Below are 15242 nucleotides of genomic sequence, written 5' to 3' on the forward strand. Positions count from 1 at the left end.
AAAATGATAGCACTAGCTACAACTAGTGAAGAAGCAGGTTGGTTAAGAGACCTGCTAGGTGAGATTCCCTTATGGGAAAAACCATTACCGGTTGTCTTGATCCATTGCGATAGTACCGCGGCTATTGCAAAAGTTCAGAACCGTTACTACAACGGTAAGAGATGACAAATACGTCGTAAGCACATCACTGTACAAGAATATCTCTCAATCGGAACTATTAAAGTGGATCATGTACGCACTGAGAATAATTCGGCTGATCCTTTAACGAAAGGATTGGCTAGAGAGAAAGTCCATAATTTTTCTAAGAAAATGGGAATATTGCCATTGAAATGAGTCACACATAATGGTAACCCAACCTATGGACTGGAGATCTTAAGAAATAGGTTCAATGGGTAATAACAAGTTATGGAGTAATATGAGTTGATTATGTTCAAACGACATAAGTTCCTGAAGCGATCAAGGATGAGTTAATAGGAGCTCTTAATGAAATCTATACTCCATTTTGGAGTGGAGTACCTAGCTACAGGAGTACTCTTGGTAGATTCACCTATGTGAATATGGAAGTTAGGCCGCTTCTTATGAAATGTGCGGCAGCATTTCTAGAGCGTTCACTATATTGGGATGCCGTAATAGCACGGGTCTATAACAACATCAAGAGTAGGTCGTGTGTGGTACGTTGTCAGAGATAGGGTTCAAAAACTTTGAGTTACCCTTGTTAAATCTGAATCATATTCACTACACCAAAGTTCAAGTTGAAAAACACTTCTGTTTATGCACAACCTATATGTGTAAGGATTCCGCTCGAAAATGTTTTCCAAAATTCAAGTGGGGGATTGTTGGAACAAAGTGTGTTTAGGTGTGAATTTTGTGAAAATCACAAAGTCCCACATTGGTGGGAAATGAAAGTTTTACCTCCTTTATTATGTAGAGTGTGGTATACTTGGGTGTGGCCCAAGGGCTACCCACATTTTGTGGAGAGGGAAGACTTACCTACCGAGCCAACCTAACACACACACGCGCGCGCCAAATCGAGCCGGGCTGGGCTGGGTCGGGTATGTTGATCAAAACAGATTTTAAATTGTTGAACAAGGTTTAGTTATGTAATTTGTTTAAACTGATTACCGAATTAATTCCTTGATTTTTGGTAACTTTTTTGACTGATTTCCTACTAGTATTCATAGCCGTTTTTATTCCAATTTTAATTCCACATTACCGTTTTTTTAATTGGCCGTTTTTGACATTAATTTCGCTGGTTTAAGAACGGTTTTAATTGCTACCGTTATGCTACTGCTTTGGATATAAAAAGAACACTTTGCTCACCGTTTTAAAATACAGAAAATTATTCTAATCTTCTTCCTCCTAAAATACAGAATTCGAGCAGTTTCTAAGTAGTGTTGGTGTTTAGTTGCCCGGTAATTCTGTGCAAATCCATCGGTATATTTTTATTTCGAGAGATTGTTTTATTCTGGGGGACATCCGGTTGTGGTTCGATTTGCTTGCACAAATTAGAGGCCTTACCATGAATGTTCTAAAGAGAGCGACATAATTCGCGACTCAGTTTCATTCCCGGGAACATTGTTCTTATTATTTTTATTCTTGCATTTTCGTTTACAACAAATTTCTTATGGTTGGCCAAACATATTAAATTCAGGTTGTTTTTGTGGCAATGGTTATCACTTACTACTAAATAATGTTTTGTTATAGGCATTTTTTTGTTAAGCTACTTCAACTAACTTCAATAATAAAGAGTATTTATATTTATGGTCTAAGTTTAGCTAGAATTTTATCGTATACATTTTACTAACTAAATATATAAATTTAAGGTGCTGAAAAAGAACTAATAAGGCCCTGTTACGTTTATTATTTTGACTTGTGTGACATATTAAAAACTAAGTAAAGATGTATGTATGTCATGTACCAATGTATGTGTCAGTTGTCCCATTGTTAAATTTTATTTATGTATGTTGTAATTTTATATGCAGACCATTCGACTTATTATGTATGTTACCATTTCATATGAATATCATATCTTTTTGAAAATTTTTGAACTTATTCAAACTTAATTGTTTTAGTTGAAAAAACTTTTTTTTTTTTTTTTTCTGAAATTATTTTATTTGTGTGTGATTTTGTCTGAAATACTTATTTTTATTCTAAACATGTTTAAATTAAGTTAAATTAAGATGAATAATATATTCCTTAACTCCAATCCCATCTACTTCTCCATTAACATAAACAATATATCAATGTCAATACATATATATATATATATATATATATATATATATATATATATATATATGGGATCATGTGAGAACACATCCCTTATGTGAGAACCTGGTATATGTGAGGACATATTACAACTGTTGGATCAATTGCATCCAATGACTACCATTTATCCCGGTCAAACATAATTTCAAAAAAAAAAAAAGAAATTAGCGTTTTCTCTCTCCTCCTTCATTTTGCTAGTTATTTTCTGTCTCCTACTTCAATTTCTCAGTTCTCAGTTCTCTACTCTCTTTCTCCTTGCTATTTGCTCTGATTCTTCATCAATTCTTCTTCAAACTTCATCAATTCTTCGTCAAGGTGAGTTTCGCTTATGTTTTACTTTGTGTTTTTCGTTGATTTTAGTTTGATTTTCGTTTTTTCAGTAGTTATTAAGTTGATTTTAGTTTTATTTTTGTTATCTTACATTTTTTTTTCGTTTTTTTAGAAACCTAGATATCACTGCTTATTTGTGCTATTACGTTGATCTTAGGTTTATTTGAATAATTATTAAGTTGATGTTAGTTTGATTTTAGTTTGATTTGAGTAATTATTTTGAATTTCTGTTTTTTCCTTGATTTTTGTTTGATTTTTCGGCTTAATTTCTTCAATTGTATTTAATATTTCTGCTTAATTGTATCAGTTTGTGCTCGATTATTTCAACTTAATTTTATCAGTTTGTGTTCGATTTTTCAATTTCTTCATCAACTTTTCTGAAAGAGCCTGATTTTGAGAGTAGTTTGGAAGAGCTTGATTTTGAGAGTAGCTTAGAGGAGCTTGATCTTGAGAGTATGTTGGAGGAGGTTGTACCTGAGTAGAGAATGGAGGAGTATGATTCTGAGAATTAGTGATGAGTCATTATTAACTTTTTCTCACCACCCTCATCTGTGGACTTGGTTATTGTTTGCATAATTAGTGATGAGTCATTATTGGATTGTGTTAAGGACCAGTCATTTTCTTGTTCAAGTGGCGTAAACAAGTAACTAAATCGAACACCTTTTCTCCTATGGGCAATGAATCTTTCCTTAGATATTCATGCCTTATCCAAAATGAACAATCATATAGGAAATATGTGATTCTTGGTAGATTTTAGGACATAAAGTTACATTTTCTCATTTTTAAAATTTCCAATTCCCCAAACTAGGCTACTATGCTCAGTTTGTCTGCCTTTGCTTATATGTTAACATTGTCACAACTCATAAGGTTCTTAAAATGGGTAGTATAGAAACTACCCAAATTTGTTCCTTTTGACTTACTTTTTCTTAGTTGGTAGGACACTATTTTCTCACATTTAGGATCCTCTGCTTCTTGTTAGAAATGTGGTGAACCCCCTTCCCCCTCTTTATTTCTCTTCATATTATGAGATATATTTTCCCATGCATGCCATCCTCCTTTGCGTTGATATATGAATACTTTTTTCACACTATTGTGCGCTAAAGGTCTGCATAGATAAGAATACAAAAGATTCACAACATATTCATAATATGCTTTTCAGGGTTTTGTCACTAGTTGCATTACTAGAGGCACCTCATAAATAAGTGTTTTGCTTTTTATGTTAATCCTCGGTGGTTCGTTAATGACTTGAGCCTAATATTCTTGAAGTGTTGAATTTAGTGAAAAATTTCGTGGTTGCATTACACCTAGTGTGCTGTCAATCTTGTGGCTAAGGTTGTGTGACGGATTTTAGCTTGACTGGCAAGAATTAGAATTAGTTAGTAGCTGTGACGGAAGATTACAGTTGCAGATAGTGTTTGTGCCTGTGTCTTGATGCTTTTGTTAGGCTAAGGGATGTTGTTCGGTTAAAAGCTAACTGGCATCATTGAAATTGATAATGACTCAAATACATCTTAAAAGGAGAAATAAGCATATCATTCATATGTACCTTGTGATATTTGGGCTGGTTATGCAACCATGTAGGATCTAAATATGTCTCCTCATTTAGAAGATCTTGGTTTAGGGTTTTCTTACAAATTTGCTTCTTAATTTGATTTTTTCTTTGTTTTAGTTAGTTTACATTTTATTCGTGTTTTTTTTTATTATTTTATAATTGTAGAACTGTTCAGTGCTATGGATTCTTCGGTTGCTATGGATTCTACTAATGCTAAAGATTCTACGGCTGTACCTTTGGAAAGGAAAATGTACGTGTTAGTCCGATGTCTTACTTAAAGGAATACAAGAGGGGGGTGAATTGTATTTGTAGCGACTATGTAAACTTTTTTGCGGAATTTAAACTAAGAAAGAATGAGACACAGATGTAGGCTTTTCTGAATTTATTCACTATGTAAATGAAACGTTACAAAAATAGCCTAGTATCAAGTTCCTTTAGGAACTTGAGCTACCCTGACTGTGATCCCTCAATCACAGCCTCTTCACTCTAGGTAATTCTACTCTGAATTACATACAGTGTTGTGACTCACTCAAGTCTAATTACAAACACTCGCAACCCCAATCCCAAATTACAAAGTAATTTACAAGGATTCCTAAAAGTACTTAGAAAGAACAATGCAAGAAAGTATACTCAGCTTTTTAGAAGTTAAAATACTTAAGACTCTTAAACTTGTTTCAAAAACGTTAATCAAAACTGCTTTAAATAATGAGTAAAAGAAACTGCCAACCAGAGTTCCCACTAACACCACTAAATCACGTATGCTATATTCTGATTATCAAGGTAGTGGAGTTAAAACTGTATAAAACATTTTCCTAAAAACTAGCAAGCATTTAAGGCAAAGCATGATCAAGTCAATGCTTATCTTATTAATTTCTAAAAAAAACATTTAAAATTTATCTTTTTTAAATCAAAAAGATAATTATTATAAAAGATAATTTTACTTAAATAATTATTTAATTTTAAAAAACATAAGTTTTATCTTTTTAAAATTAGCTAATTATTTCTTTATTTTCAAAAAAAACTGTTTTAATTCTTTATTTTATAAAAACCGATTATTCTAAGTTGAATTAAAACATTTGGAAATTATTTTGAACGTAGAATAAACTTAACCACTTTAAAGCTGAGTTCCTATTTTGCAGTAATCCTTCTAAATATTGTATACATTAAACTAACATGGGGTTGTGTCAATTTGAACGCTTATAGATATTTGCTTTGAATTCCTTGCGCTCCGATACTTTGAATAATTGTGCTCCTACTCCGGAACAACTTCATGAATATCTTTTAATCTACCACGACTCAAAAACATTATTAGTCTAAGTTTGTTTTGCAATTGTTATCATCAAAATACATAGAGGTTCAACAATATTCCCCTTTTTTTTATGATGACAAACAAAACAAACTTGGAGAGAAAAAATTATCCAGGCATAACTTTAAAAGCATCGTTATATTGGGAAGTCTAAATTCTTAACTTCTATACTAAGAACATAATAACCACACAAAAATAATAATAAAACTATTCAAGCATATTGACAGTAAAATTAAAGCATAGAAATCAAAGAAACTATACAGGTAGAAGCTAAGAAGAGAAACTAAGTAAAATAGATCAAAGCTAAGTTAAGTAAGAAGTCTGCATCATTCATGAAATGGAATTTGAAGTTATACCTTTGATTGAAGACGTCTTTGAAAAACTCATTGAAGAACTTGTATGATTTCAGCGATTTTCAAGTTTGGTTCCGTTTCCCCCTTTTGGCATCATCAAAAACAAACAAACACAGCCATACATAGCACTATTCCATAGAGAAATAGTAAATTCTAAATGCACATAAATAAGAAGCACACGCACACGTTCAGAAATAAAGGAGAAGATGCAATATAGGATAGAAACCAGTCAAGATAGCCATTTTCAAAGTGATACAGACCAATAGTTTTAAAGATAACTATACAAACTTGCAAAAGAGAAGCTTAAAGATATAAATAAATCGAATAATAGTCAGAAAAAGCTTGCAGAATATGTTATCACTAGATAGGCAGAAGATGAGATGGCTTTAAGAATCTGGAACTTCCTCCTCTACACACTGAAAACCAAGCTCCCTGACAGACTCAAGAGTTCTTGCATTGCTTTGTTCAATAGCTACCGTATGAGAGGTGACAGCATTCTTGAGTAAGTCTTCCATCTTTGCTTCCCATGACAGTACCTTTTCCTTCAAATCAGCTACATCCTTTTTTAAGTCCACCAGCCCCTGTGTCACACCTTGAACTTCTAAACTCTAGTTTGGAAGGAGGATGACTGAAGGCTGCAAAACCAATAGAGGGTGAAGGTGAGGTGGTAGGAGCTTTCTGTGGTGAAGGATCAGGTTGTGGCGATGGGGATTTTTGTGGTGGAGAAGGTGGTTGAGATGTTTGAGGTGGTGATGGTTCATCAAGGTTAATATGAATGTGAGAGGTTGGTGGTGGTTTGCAATATTGGCTATTTTTGTACTCCTCCTTCTTGCTTTAGCAGGAACCGAAGTCCAACCCTTAGGCAACCCTCTTTTCTTGCGTTGATCTTTCATTATTATCTCCTGTTCATCACTGCCAGAGTCCTCAGACTCAGTTCCAACATCATCAACTTGGGCTTGTATAGGCACTGCATTACCCTCTTCAGTTTCGCCCTCAGCTACTTCCTTCTCTTCCTCTTCTTCTCCCTCATCAGAATCATCTTGTTCCTCTTCTTTCTCCTTTTCTGAGTCCTCACTCTCAGCTTCCCCCTCAACAGAATCCTCCTCATCCTCACTAAGTACTTCTTTCTCCTTTTCACAAGGAGCATTCTTAGCCTTAGACAGAAAGCATAGAGTACCATTTACAACATTCAAATTCAGTTTTTTCAGGGAATCCTCCTGAACAATAAACGCAGGATTGATGTTGTAGTGAGGTTCATGTGCCATTTCTACCCCAAAAGATTTCATGATAAGAGTGCCAAAGGGGGCGTATGGGATTTTTAAATTAGGGATGCAATGAGATAGGTGAGTAATCATGAGAGCAGGAAAGTTAATTGATATCTTTTTGTCAAGGCAGAAGATTAATGAAGCATCAAGTAAATTTACTTGATTCTTCTTTTGGGATCTAGGTATCACGCCCCTTCTCACAAAATTAAACAGAAGCTTATGGAAAGGTTTGAGAATGTCTTGATTGAATGTGGTTTTCTTTGACGTAATCCCAAATAACCCATAATGTCAATGGCCGAATTTCCATTAACATCGATTTTTCTGGAATTTTTAACATAGTTGTCATTACCCACATTTGGAATTTGAAACAGAGTAGCAAGTACTTCGGTATCAAAACGCAAGTTTATTCCTTTTACTTTGGCAGTACACATACCCCTAACACATTCGAAAGTGGAGATGAATTCATCCATTAAATACGGGTATATAGGAGTTTTTGCGAATGAATCAAACAATAAAGACCATCTTTGAAACTCAATTGAGGCCAATAACTCAGTAAAATTGACAGATTCACACCAATCCAAATTTAGAGCATAGCCAGGAAGGAAATTTTCCCTTTCAAGAGGGTTTCGTACCTTGCTCTTTGTGGTGGATTTCCTTGCTTGCATGGTCTTCTTAGAACCTTTAGATGATCCGGCTTTCGTGGTTGAACGCGACCTTGCTGTCCTCTTAGCTTGGGGCGCCATTGAAGGAGGAAGAACCATTGCAATTTGGGATGGTTCTTTCCCTTTCTTTGGTTTCAGATCTTTTGGAAGGGAAGAAGTGTTCCAATTTGTTCTTACCATGATTTTTAGTAAGAATTTTCAAGGAATTTTAAAGCAATTTGAAAAATTTGAGAGAAGGAAGGAGAATGAAGTTGGACGAATTTAGGAAGAAGAAGGAGTGAAGAGTTTGTTGGAGTGAGAAAGTTTAATTTGAATAGTAGAAGTATTAAAAGTGGAGGATGAATAGTGAAGTAGTATGTTGGAGATTGTGAAGAAAAGTGACGGTTTATAGGGAAACCGTGTATCATAAGTGGATGGGGAAGTGGGTGAATTAAGAGTGTTTAGATTGATTTGATGGTTTGGGTATAAAGTAGATAATTATTAATTGCAAGCTTAATTGATCTTATTCAATTTAAAAAATATCTTTTAAGAAATAAAAAAACAAAAAAATAAAATAAAATAAGATAATAAAAAATCTTTTTGGTTTTTAATAAGATAATAAAATAAAATAAAATAATAATCAAAGAAAAGGAAAATAAATTAACAAAATTAAAATACATAACAACGTAAAGTATGCATAACAATTTTCATGGCTCAATTTTCCAGTTCCTTCAACATCACATAATCTCACGTAGAATAGAATTGCATGCTTCCATATTTCATCATTTAAAATTATGCCATGCACACTACAGTTACGTATGGCAGTGTAGGTTTGAAAGTGACGTACCTTGGGATGTGAAGGAGACCCACCTCAATTTAGCTTGATCATACCAAGTTCCAACCTCATCTTTTTCAAATTTATCTCTACTCAATGGCTTAGTCAAAATGTCAGCTATTTGAAATTCAGTGTTAACAAAGTCCATTTTAATCAAGCCTTTTTCAACATTATCTTTAAGGAAATGGTGACGTATGTGAATGTGTTTAACACGAGAGTGATGTACTGGATCCTTAGATATGCAAATAGCACTACTATTATCACAGTAAATAGGTACACATTCAAGAATTATGCCAAAATCTCTTAACTGTTGTTTTATCCATAGCAATTGAGAGCAGCATGCAACAGCTGCTACGTACTCAGCTTCTGCTGTGGATAAAGCAACGTATTCTGCTTTTTGGAACTCCATGAAACCAAGCAAGAGCCTAAAAATTGAACCATACCTGAGGTACTCTGCGATTTACCAGATCTCCAGCATAGTCAGCGTCTGCAAATCCCTTAAGATCAAAAGTGTCGCTTCTCGGATAGTAGAGACTTAGATCAGCCGTTCCCTTTAAATATCTCAATATTCTTTTGACGGATGTTAGATGGGATTCCTTTGGTTTGATTGGAACCTTGCACAAAGACCTACACTGAAAGAAATGTCAGGCCTACTAGCAGTTAAATATAGCAAAGAACCAATCATACCTTTGTACTTAGTCTGATCCATACTAACTCCCTGGGAATCTTCATCCAATCTTACATTTGTCCCCATAGGAGTATTATTGATCTTTGCGTTTTCAAGGCTATATTTCTTCAATAGTTCCTTGACATATTTTTGCTGATGTATAAAAATACCTGTTTCAGTTTGTTTGATTTGCAGTCCAAGAAAGAAATTGAGTTCCCCCATCATACTCATTTGAAATTCACTGCTCATCAACTCAGCAAAATACTTACACAAAGATTCGTTAGTTGCACCAAAAATTATATCATCAACATATATTTGTACAACTAAAAGATGAGTTCCTTTAGATTTTAAAAACAACGTTTTGTCAATTTTTCCACGTTTAAAATCATTTTCAAGAAGGAACTTTGAAAAGTCTTTCATACCATGCTCTAGGAGCCTGCTTCAGCCCATATAGAGCCTTATCAAGCTTAAAAACATGGTTTGAAAAATTCGGATTTTCAAATCCAGGGGGTTGTTCAACGTAAACATGTTCTTTTAATAAACCATTTAAAAACGCACATTTTACGTCCATTTGATAAAGTTTAAAACCCATAAAAGCAGCAAATGCTATTAGAATACGAATGGCTTCTAACCTAGCAACAGGAGCAAACGTTTCCTCAAAATAATGCCCTCTTGTTGGTTATAACCCTTTACAACCAACCTAGCCTTGTTCCTAATGATTGTACCATACTCATCTAGTTTATTTCTAAGACCCACTTTAAACCTATAACTTTCTTATCTACTGGCTTAGGTTCAAGATGCCATACCTGATTTCTTTCGAATTCGTTGAGTTCCTCTTGCATGGAAATTATCAGTCAGGGTCTTCCAAGGCTTCTTTGTGATTGCGAGGTTCCAGAGTTGATAGGAAGGCTTTGAAAGTACATAAGTTTCTCATTTGTGATCTGATTTGTGTTCCTTTGCTCAAGTCACTTATTATTTATCAAGGGGATGTGACTTTTGGTGCTTCCATGGTTTAGGTTGGAAGGATTGAGCATCAACACGATTCTCCTGTTCTTCTATTCCTTCAACCTCCTCATTGTCATTATTTTCTGGAATATTTTCTTCTTCAGGTTCCTCGTTTTGAGGTTCAGGAGTGGGAACTTCAGCTTGCTCAGTGAGTTCCTCCTCCTGATTTTCGATTACTCTTGTTGGCTGCTTATGGGGTACTTCATCATCTTGATTTGTTGAACGAACCAGACCAATCTCAAAACCTCCATCTTCATATTCCTGTATACAGGTGTTATTGTTAGTTTCATTAAAAATAACATGTATACTTTCTTCTACACACATAGTCCTTTTATTATATACTCTATAAGCTTTACTGTTAGATGCATATCCTAGAAAAATTGCTTCATCACTTCTTTCATCAAATTCTCCTAGATTTCTTTTATCATTATTATGAACAAAACATTTGCATCCAAAAGCTCTTAAGTGAGCAATATTAGGCTTTCTTCCTTTCAATAATTCATAAGGTGTCTTGTCCAACATTGGTCTAAGCATGGCTCGATTGATGATGTAGCATGCTGTATTTACAGCTTCCGCCCAGAAGTTCCTTGGAAGCCCACTTGCTATCAACATTGTTCGTGCCATTTCTTCCAATGTGCGATTCTTTCTCTCAACTACACCGTTTTGCTGTGGTGTTCTAGGTGCCGAGAAATTGTGGCTTATTCCCTGTTCCCTACAAAACTCATCAAACTTGGAATTTTCAAATTCCGTTCCATGGTCAGATCTCATATGAATAAGCTGATTACCTAAAGATTTTTGTGTCTTTTTCAAGAAGGTCATAAACATATCAAAAGTTTCATCCTTACTATGCAAGAATAAGACCCACGTAAATCTAGAGTAATCATCTACAAGGACTAAGACATACCTTTTTCCACTTCTACTTTGTATTCTAACGGGGCCACACAAATCCATATGAATTAGTTCCAATGGCTTTGTGGTGCTTACCATTTTCTTTGATTTAAATGACGATCGAACATGCTTTCCTTTAATACAGGCTTCACAAGTTTTGTCTTTTAGGAACTTGATAAGTGGTAGTCCAATTACTAAGTCCTTTGACCTTAACTTGTCTAGCAGTGAAAGACTAGCACGTCCAAAACGTTTGTGCCATAAAAGTGGATCATCCTCAATAACACTCAAACACGACAGATTATAAGTTGGAACTGTATTGAGATCCACAGTATACGTGTTCCCTTTACGAGTTCCTTCCAATACTAATTTTCCAGTGTTATTGTTGATGATTTTACATTTTTCGGAAGAAAAACTTACAGAGTTTCCTTTATCACAAAATTGTGAGATACTAAGCAGACTATGTTTCAAACCCTCGACTAAGAAAACATTATCAATTGCGTGGGAACTTGACCTTCCTACTTTGCCAATTGCAACGATGTTGCCTTTCTTGTTATCACCAAAGGTCACAGTTCCTCCTGGAAAGGCCGTGAGTGAGAGAAATCTTGATTCATCTCCTGTCATGTGCTTAGAACAACCGCTATCGAGGTACCACTGGTTGTTCCCCCTCACTACGACCTGCAAAAGAAACTAAGCGTTAGTTTCAGGAACCCCATCTCCATGGGTTCCTGTGTTGATACAGTAATATCATTTTTCTTTTCCATACATATTTTACATTTTTAGCAGATACTGTTTCCTTCTTTGTGCAATTACTACTCATATGACCAACTTTGCCACAGAAAGAACACACCATCTCGCTGGAAGATCCACATATTTTTTCTTTTTTCTCCTTTTTCTTGTGGTTAAAACCTAAACCTTCAGTACGTTTAGTTTTAGCCTCAAGAATCCATTTGGGAACTCCCATCTGTATTGCGCTTCTATTAATTCTAGCTCTTTTAAGTTCCTTTTGCAAATTTTCATTTTTATCCTTCGTTGTCTTGACCTCTTCTTTTAATTTTTCAAAATCAGTGTTAAATGAGGTCAATGGCAACGAAGATAAATTGCTAGAATCAATACTAGAGCATAACAGTTTGTATTGAGTCGGTTCTACATTTAATAAAAAATTTTCGCTTTTGACTCGTTCAAGTGATTCTTTTAACATTGTATTAGTATCAAGTAATTCAAAGAATCTACCTTGAACATCAATTTTTGTCGAGCTTAAATACTTAACGTGATCTTTGCACACATCTAGAGCTTTTTCACTTGCATTGTATTTATCACAAATATTCTTAAAATCATCAAGTGTTTCAATAAGTATTGAAATCAATTTGTCTTTAGAAAGTGATTTTAGATAACTAGGCTTTAGAGTTACCTCATAAAAGAGTCGGTAGACTCGGAATGCTTTGCCATAAGACACAGGTTAGCTGTTTCTTCTTCTGGAGGTTCCTCTTCATCTTATGAGCTCGGATCTCCCCATGCGGCAATCATAGCCTTCCTGTAATTAGATTTTGAAAAGTTAGGATTGTAATTTTTATTTTGATCCTTAACCTTACCTTTTCCCTTTCTGATTCCCAGAGAGGGCAATCTTTTATGAAGTGATCCTTGTTTCCGCATTTATGGCAACCTCCTGTTTCTTTTGTTCTCTGGACCTTTCTGAAGTTCCTTTTCTGGTCAGAGAACTTCTTGTTCTTATACAGCTTTCTTAATCTTCTGACCAACATTGCGACTTCTTCTTCATCTGATTCCGTCGCTTCATCACTCAATTGGTCAGCTTTCAAGGCAAGTCCCTTGTTCTTGGGAACTTCCTGATTCTTGCTTGTCAAATGAATTTCATGTGTGATGAGGGAACCAGCGAGTTGTTCCAGGTTGAATTTGGTGAAATCTTTTGATTCCTGGATGGCTGCAACTTTGGATCTCCATCGCTCATCCTCTGGGAGACTCCTTAAGATTTTTCTCACCTGTTCATCTATGGGTATAATTCTATCAAGAGAAGCTAATTCATTAGTAATATTTTTAAAACGTAAACATATCTTGAATTGTCTCTTTATTACCCATTTCGAAACGTTCATATTTAGATAATAAAATATCAATTTTAGAACGCTTAACTTCAGTGGTTCCTTCGTGAGTTATCTCAAGTAAATCCCAAATTTCTTTAGCTGACTTACATCCCATTACACGGGTATGTTCATCAGGCCCTAAACCCATACAAGGAGTTTTCGGGCAGTTGCATTTAACTCTTTTTTCTCAAAGTCAGCTTTGTCATAATCAGCAATGGGTTTAAGAATTACCTTACCTTCAGCGTCTTTAGTAGTTACCTTATAATCACCTTCCTCGATCACTCTCCAGACTTGATAATTTTCTGACTGAATGAACATCTCCATCCTAGACTTCAGTATGCATAGTACTTCCCATTAAACAGTGGAGGTCGTTGGGGGAATAACCTTTAGCGAGTCTTTCGTCTTTAGACATCGTTTCTTCAGGAACTTAAACTCGACATGTGTCCTGCTTTCCCGAGTTCCTTGCTCTGATACCAATTGTTAGTCCGATGTCTTACTTAAAGGAATACAAGAGGGGGGTGAATTGTATTTGTAGCGACTATGTAAACTTTTTGCGGAATTTAAACTAAGAAAGAATGAGACACACATGTAGGCTTTTCTGAATTTATTCACTATGTAAATGAAACGTTACAAAATAGCCTAGTATCAAGTTCCTCTAGGAACTTGAGCTACCCTGACTGTGATCCCTCAATCACAGCCTCTTCACTCTAAGTAATTCTACTCTGAATTACATACAGTGTTGTGACTCACACAAGTCTAATTACAAACACTCGCCCCAATCCAAATTACAAAGTAATTTACAAGGATTCCTAAAAGTACTTAGAAAGAACAATGCAAGAAAGTATACTCAGCTTTTTAGAAGTTAAATACTTAAGACTCTTAAAAACTTGTTTCAAAAACGTTAATCAAACTGCTTTAATAATGAGTAAAAGAAACTGCCAACCAGAGTTCCCACTAACACCACTAAATCACGTATGAAATATTCTGATTATCAATGTAGTGGAGTTAAAACTGTATAAAACATTTTCCTAAAAACTAGCAAACATTTAAGGCAAAGCATGATCAAGTCAATGCTTATCTTATTAATTTCTAAAAAAAAAACATTAAAAAAATTATCTTTTTTTAAATCAAAAAGATAATTATTATAAAAGATAATTTTACTTAAATAATTATTTAATTTAAAAACATAATTTTATCTTTTTTAAAATTAGCTAATTATTTCTTTATTTTCAAAAAAACTGTTTTAATTCTTTATTTTATAAAAACCGATTATTTAAGTTGAATTAAAACATTTGAAAATTATTTTGAACGTAAATAAACTTAACCACTTTAAAGCTGAGTTCCTATTTTGCAGTAATCCTTCTAAATACTGTATACATTAAACTAACATGGGGTTGTGTCAATTTGAACGCTTATAGATATTTGCTTTGAATTCCTTGCGCTCCGATACTTTGAATAATTGTGCTCCTAATCCGGAACAACTTCCTGAATATCTTTTAATCTACCACGACTCAAAAACATTATTAGTCTAAGTTTGTTTTGCAATTGTTATCATCAAAATACATAGAGGTTCAACAGTACGTGTTTTCTTATTTGCTTATTTTATGTTTCTTGGTCAGTATATTAGTTATTGTTTGGATAAAACTTGCTCATTTTATGTTTTGTTACTCATTTATGAAATATGAGGTTTTTGATTTTGTATAATATATCTGATGAAATGTATTTTCTATTTGGAGTTGTAGTCATTTGTTAAATTAGCACTAAGTATTTGCTCATTTGATAAATGAGCAACTAACTATTTGCTCATTTGCTAAATGAGCAAAAAATTGATTCACAAAATAGTTAGTTGCTCATTTATCAAATGAGCAAAAAATTGATTGCTCATTTCCCAAATGATCAAAGAAATGTTTGCTATTTTACAAATGAGTAACTAATTATTTGCTCATTTGACAAATGACCATTTCACAAATGAGTAAACTTATGTTTGCTCATTTCACAAATGAGCAAACTTATGTTTGCTCATTTCACAAATGAGCAAA

General features: G+C 34.2%; 2 protein-coding genes across 2 annotated transcripts; both read right to left on the reverse strand.

Moving 5' to 3' along the window:
• Positions 1–6195: 6195 nt before the first annotated feature.
• On the reverse strand, positions 6196–7074 carry LOC110682854 (histone H3.v1-like). Its single transcript, XM_021859198.1, has 2 exons — positions 6643–7074; positions 6196–6417 (listed from the first exon to the last, which is right to left on the reverse strand). Exons 1-2 carry the CDS (start codon positions 7072–7074, stop codon positions 6196–6198), a joined length of 654 nt encoding a protein of 217 aa, XP_021714890.1.
• Positions 7075–7271: 197 nt separating this feature from the next.
• Positions 7272–11731, reverse strand: LOC110682855. Its single transcript, XM_021859199.1, has 8 exons — positions 11207–11731; positions 10661–11023; positions 10212–10483; positions 9640–9849; positions 9266–9458; positions 8994–9182; positions 8586–8857; positions 7272–7908 (listed from the first exon to the last, which is right to left on the reverse strand). Exons 1-8 carry the CDS (start codon positions 11729–11731, stop codon positions 7272–7274), a joined length of 2661 nt encoding a protein of 886 aa, XP_021714891.1.
• Between the last annotated feature and the right edge of the window lie 3511 nt (positions 11732–15242).

This window comes from Chenopodium quinoa, unplaced genomic scaffold (assembly GCF_001683475.1).
Source record: "Chenopodium quinoa cultivar QQ74 unplaced genomic scaffold, ASM168347v1, whole genome shotgun sequence".
NCBI classification, from domain to species: Eukaryota; Viridiplantae; Streptophyta; class Magnoliopsida; order Caryophyllales; family Amaranthaceae; genus Chenopodium; species Chenopodium quinoa.

Excerpts from the sequence above, each read along its gene's own strand:
- LOC110682854 (XM_021859198.1), bottom strand. The coding sequence starts at position 7,074 with ATGGCACATGAACCTCACTACAACATCAATCCTGCGTTTATTGTTCAG. Across the intron at positions 6,418-6,642 it reads GGACTTCGGTTCCTGCTAAA|AGTTTAGAAGTTCAAGGTGT; the intron begins GCAAGAAGGAGG and ends CTTCCAAACTAG.
- LOC110682855 (XM_021859199.1), bottom strand. The coding sequence starts at position 11,731 with ATGACAGGAGATGAATCAAGATTTCTCTCACTCACGGCCTTTCCAGGA. Across the intron at positions 10,484-10,660 it reads CTTTTGGATGCAAATGTTTT|GAATATGAAGATGGAGGTTT; the intron begins GTTCATAATAAT and ends ACCTGTATACAG. Across the intron at positions 9,459-9,639 it reads AAGCAGGCTCCTAGAGCATG|TGAATTTCAAATGAGTATGA; the intron begins GTATGAAAGACT and ends GTTGATGAGCAG.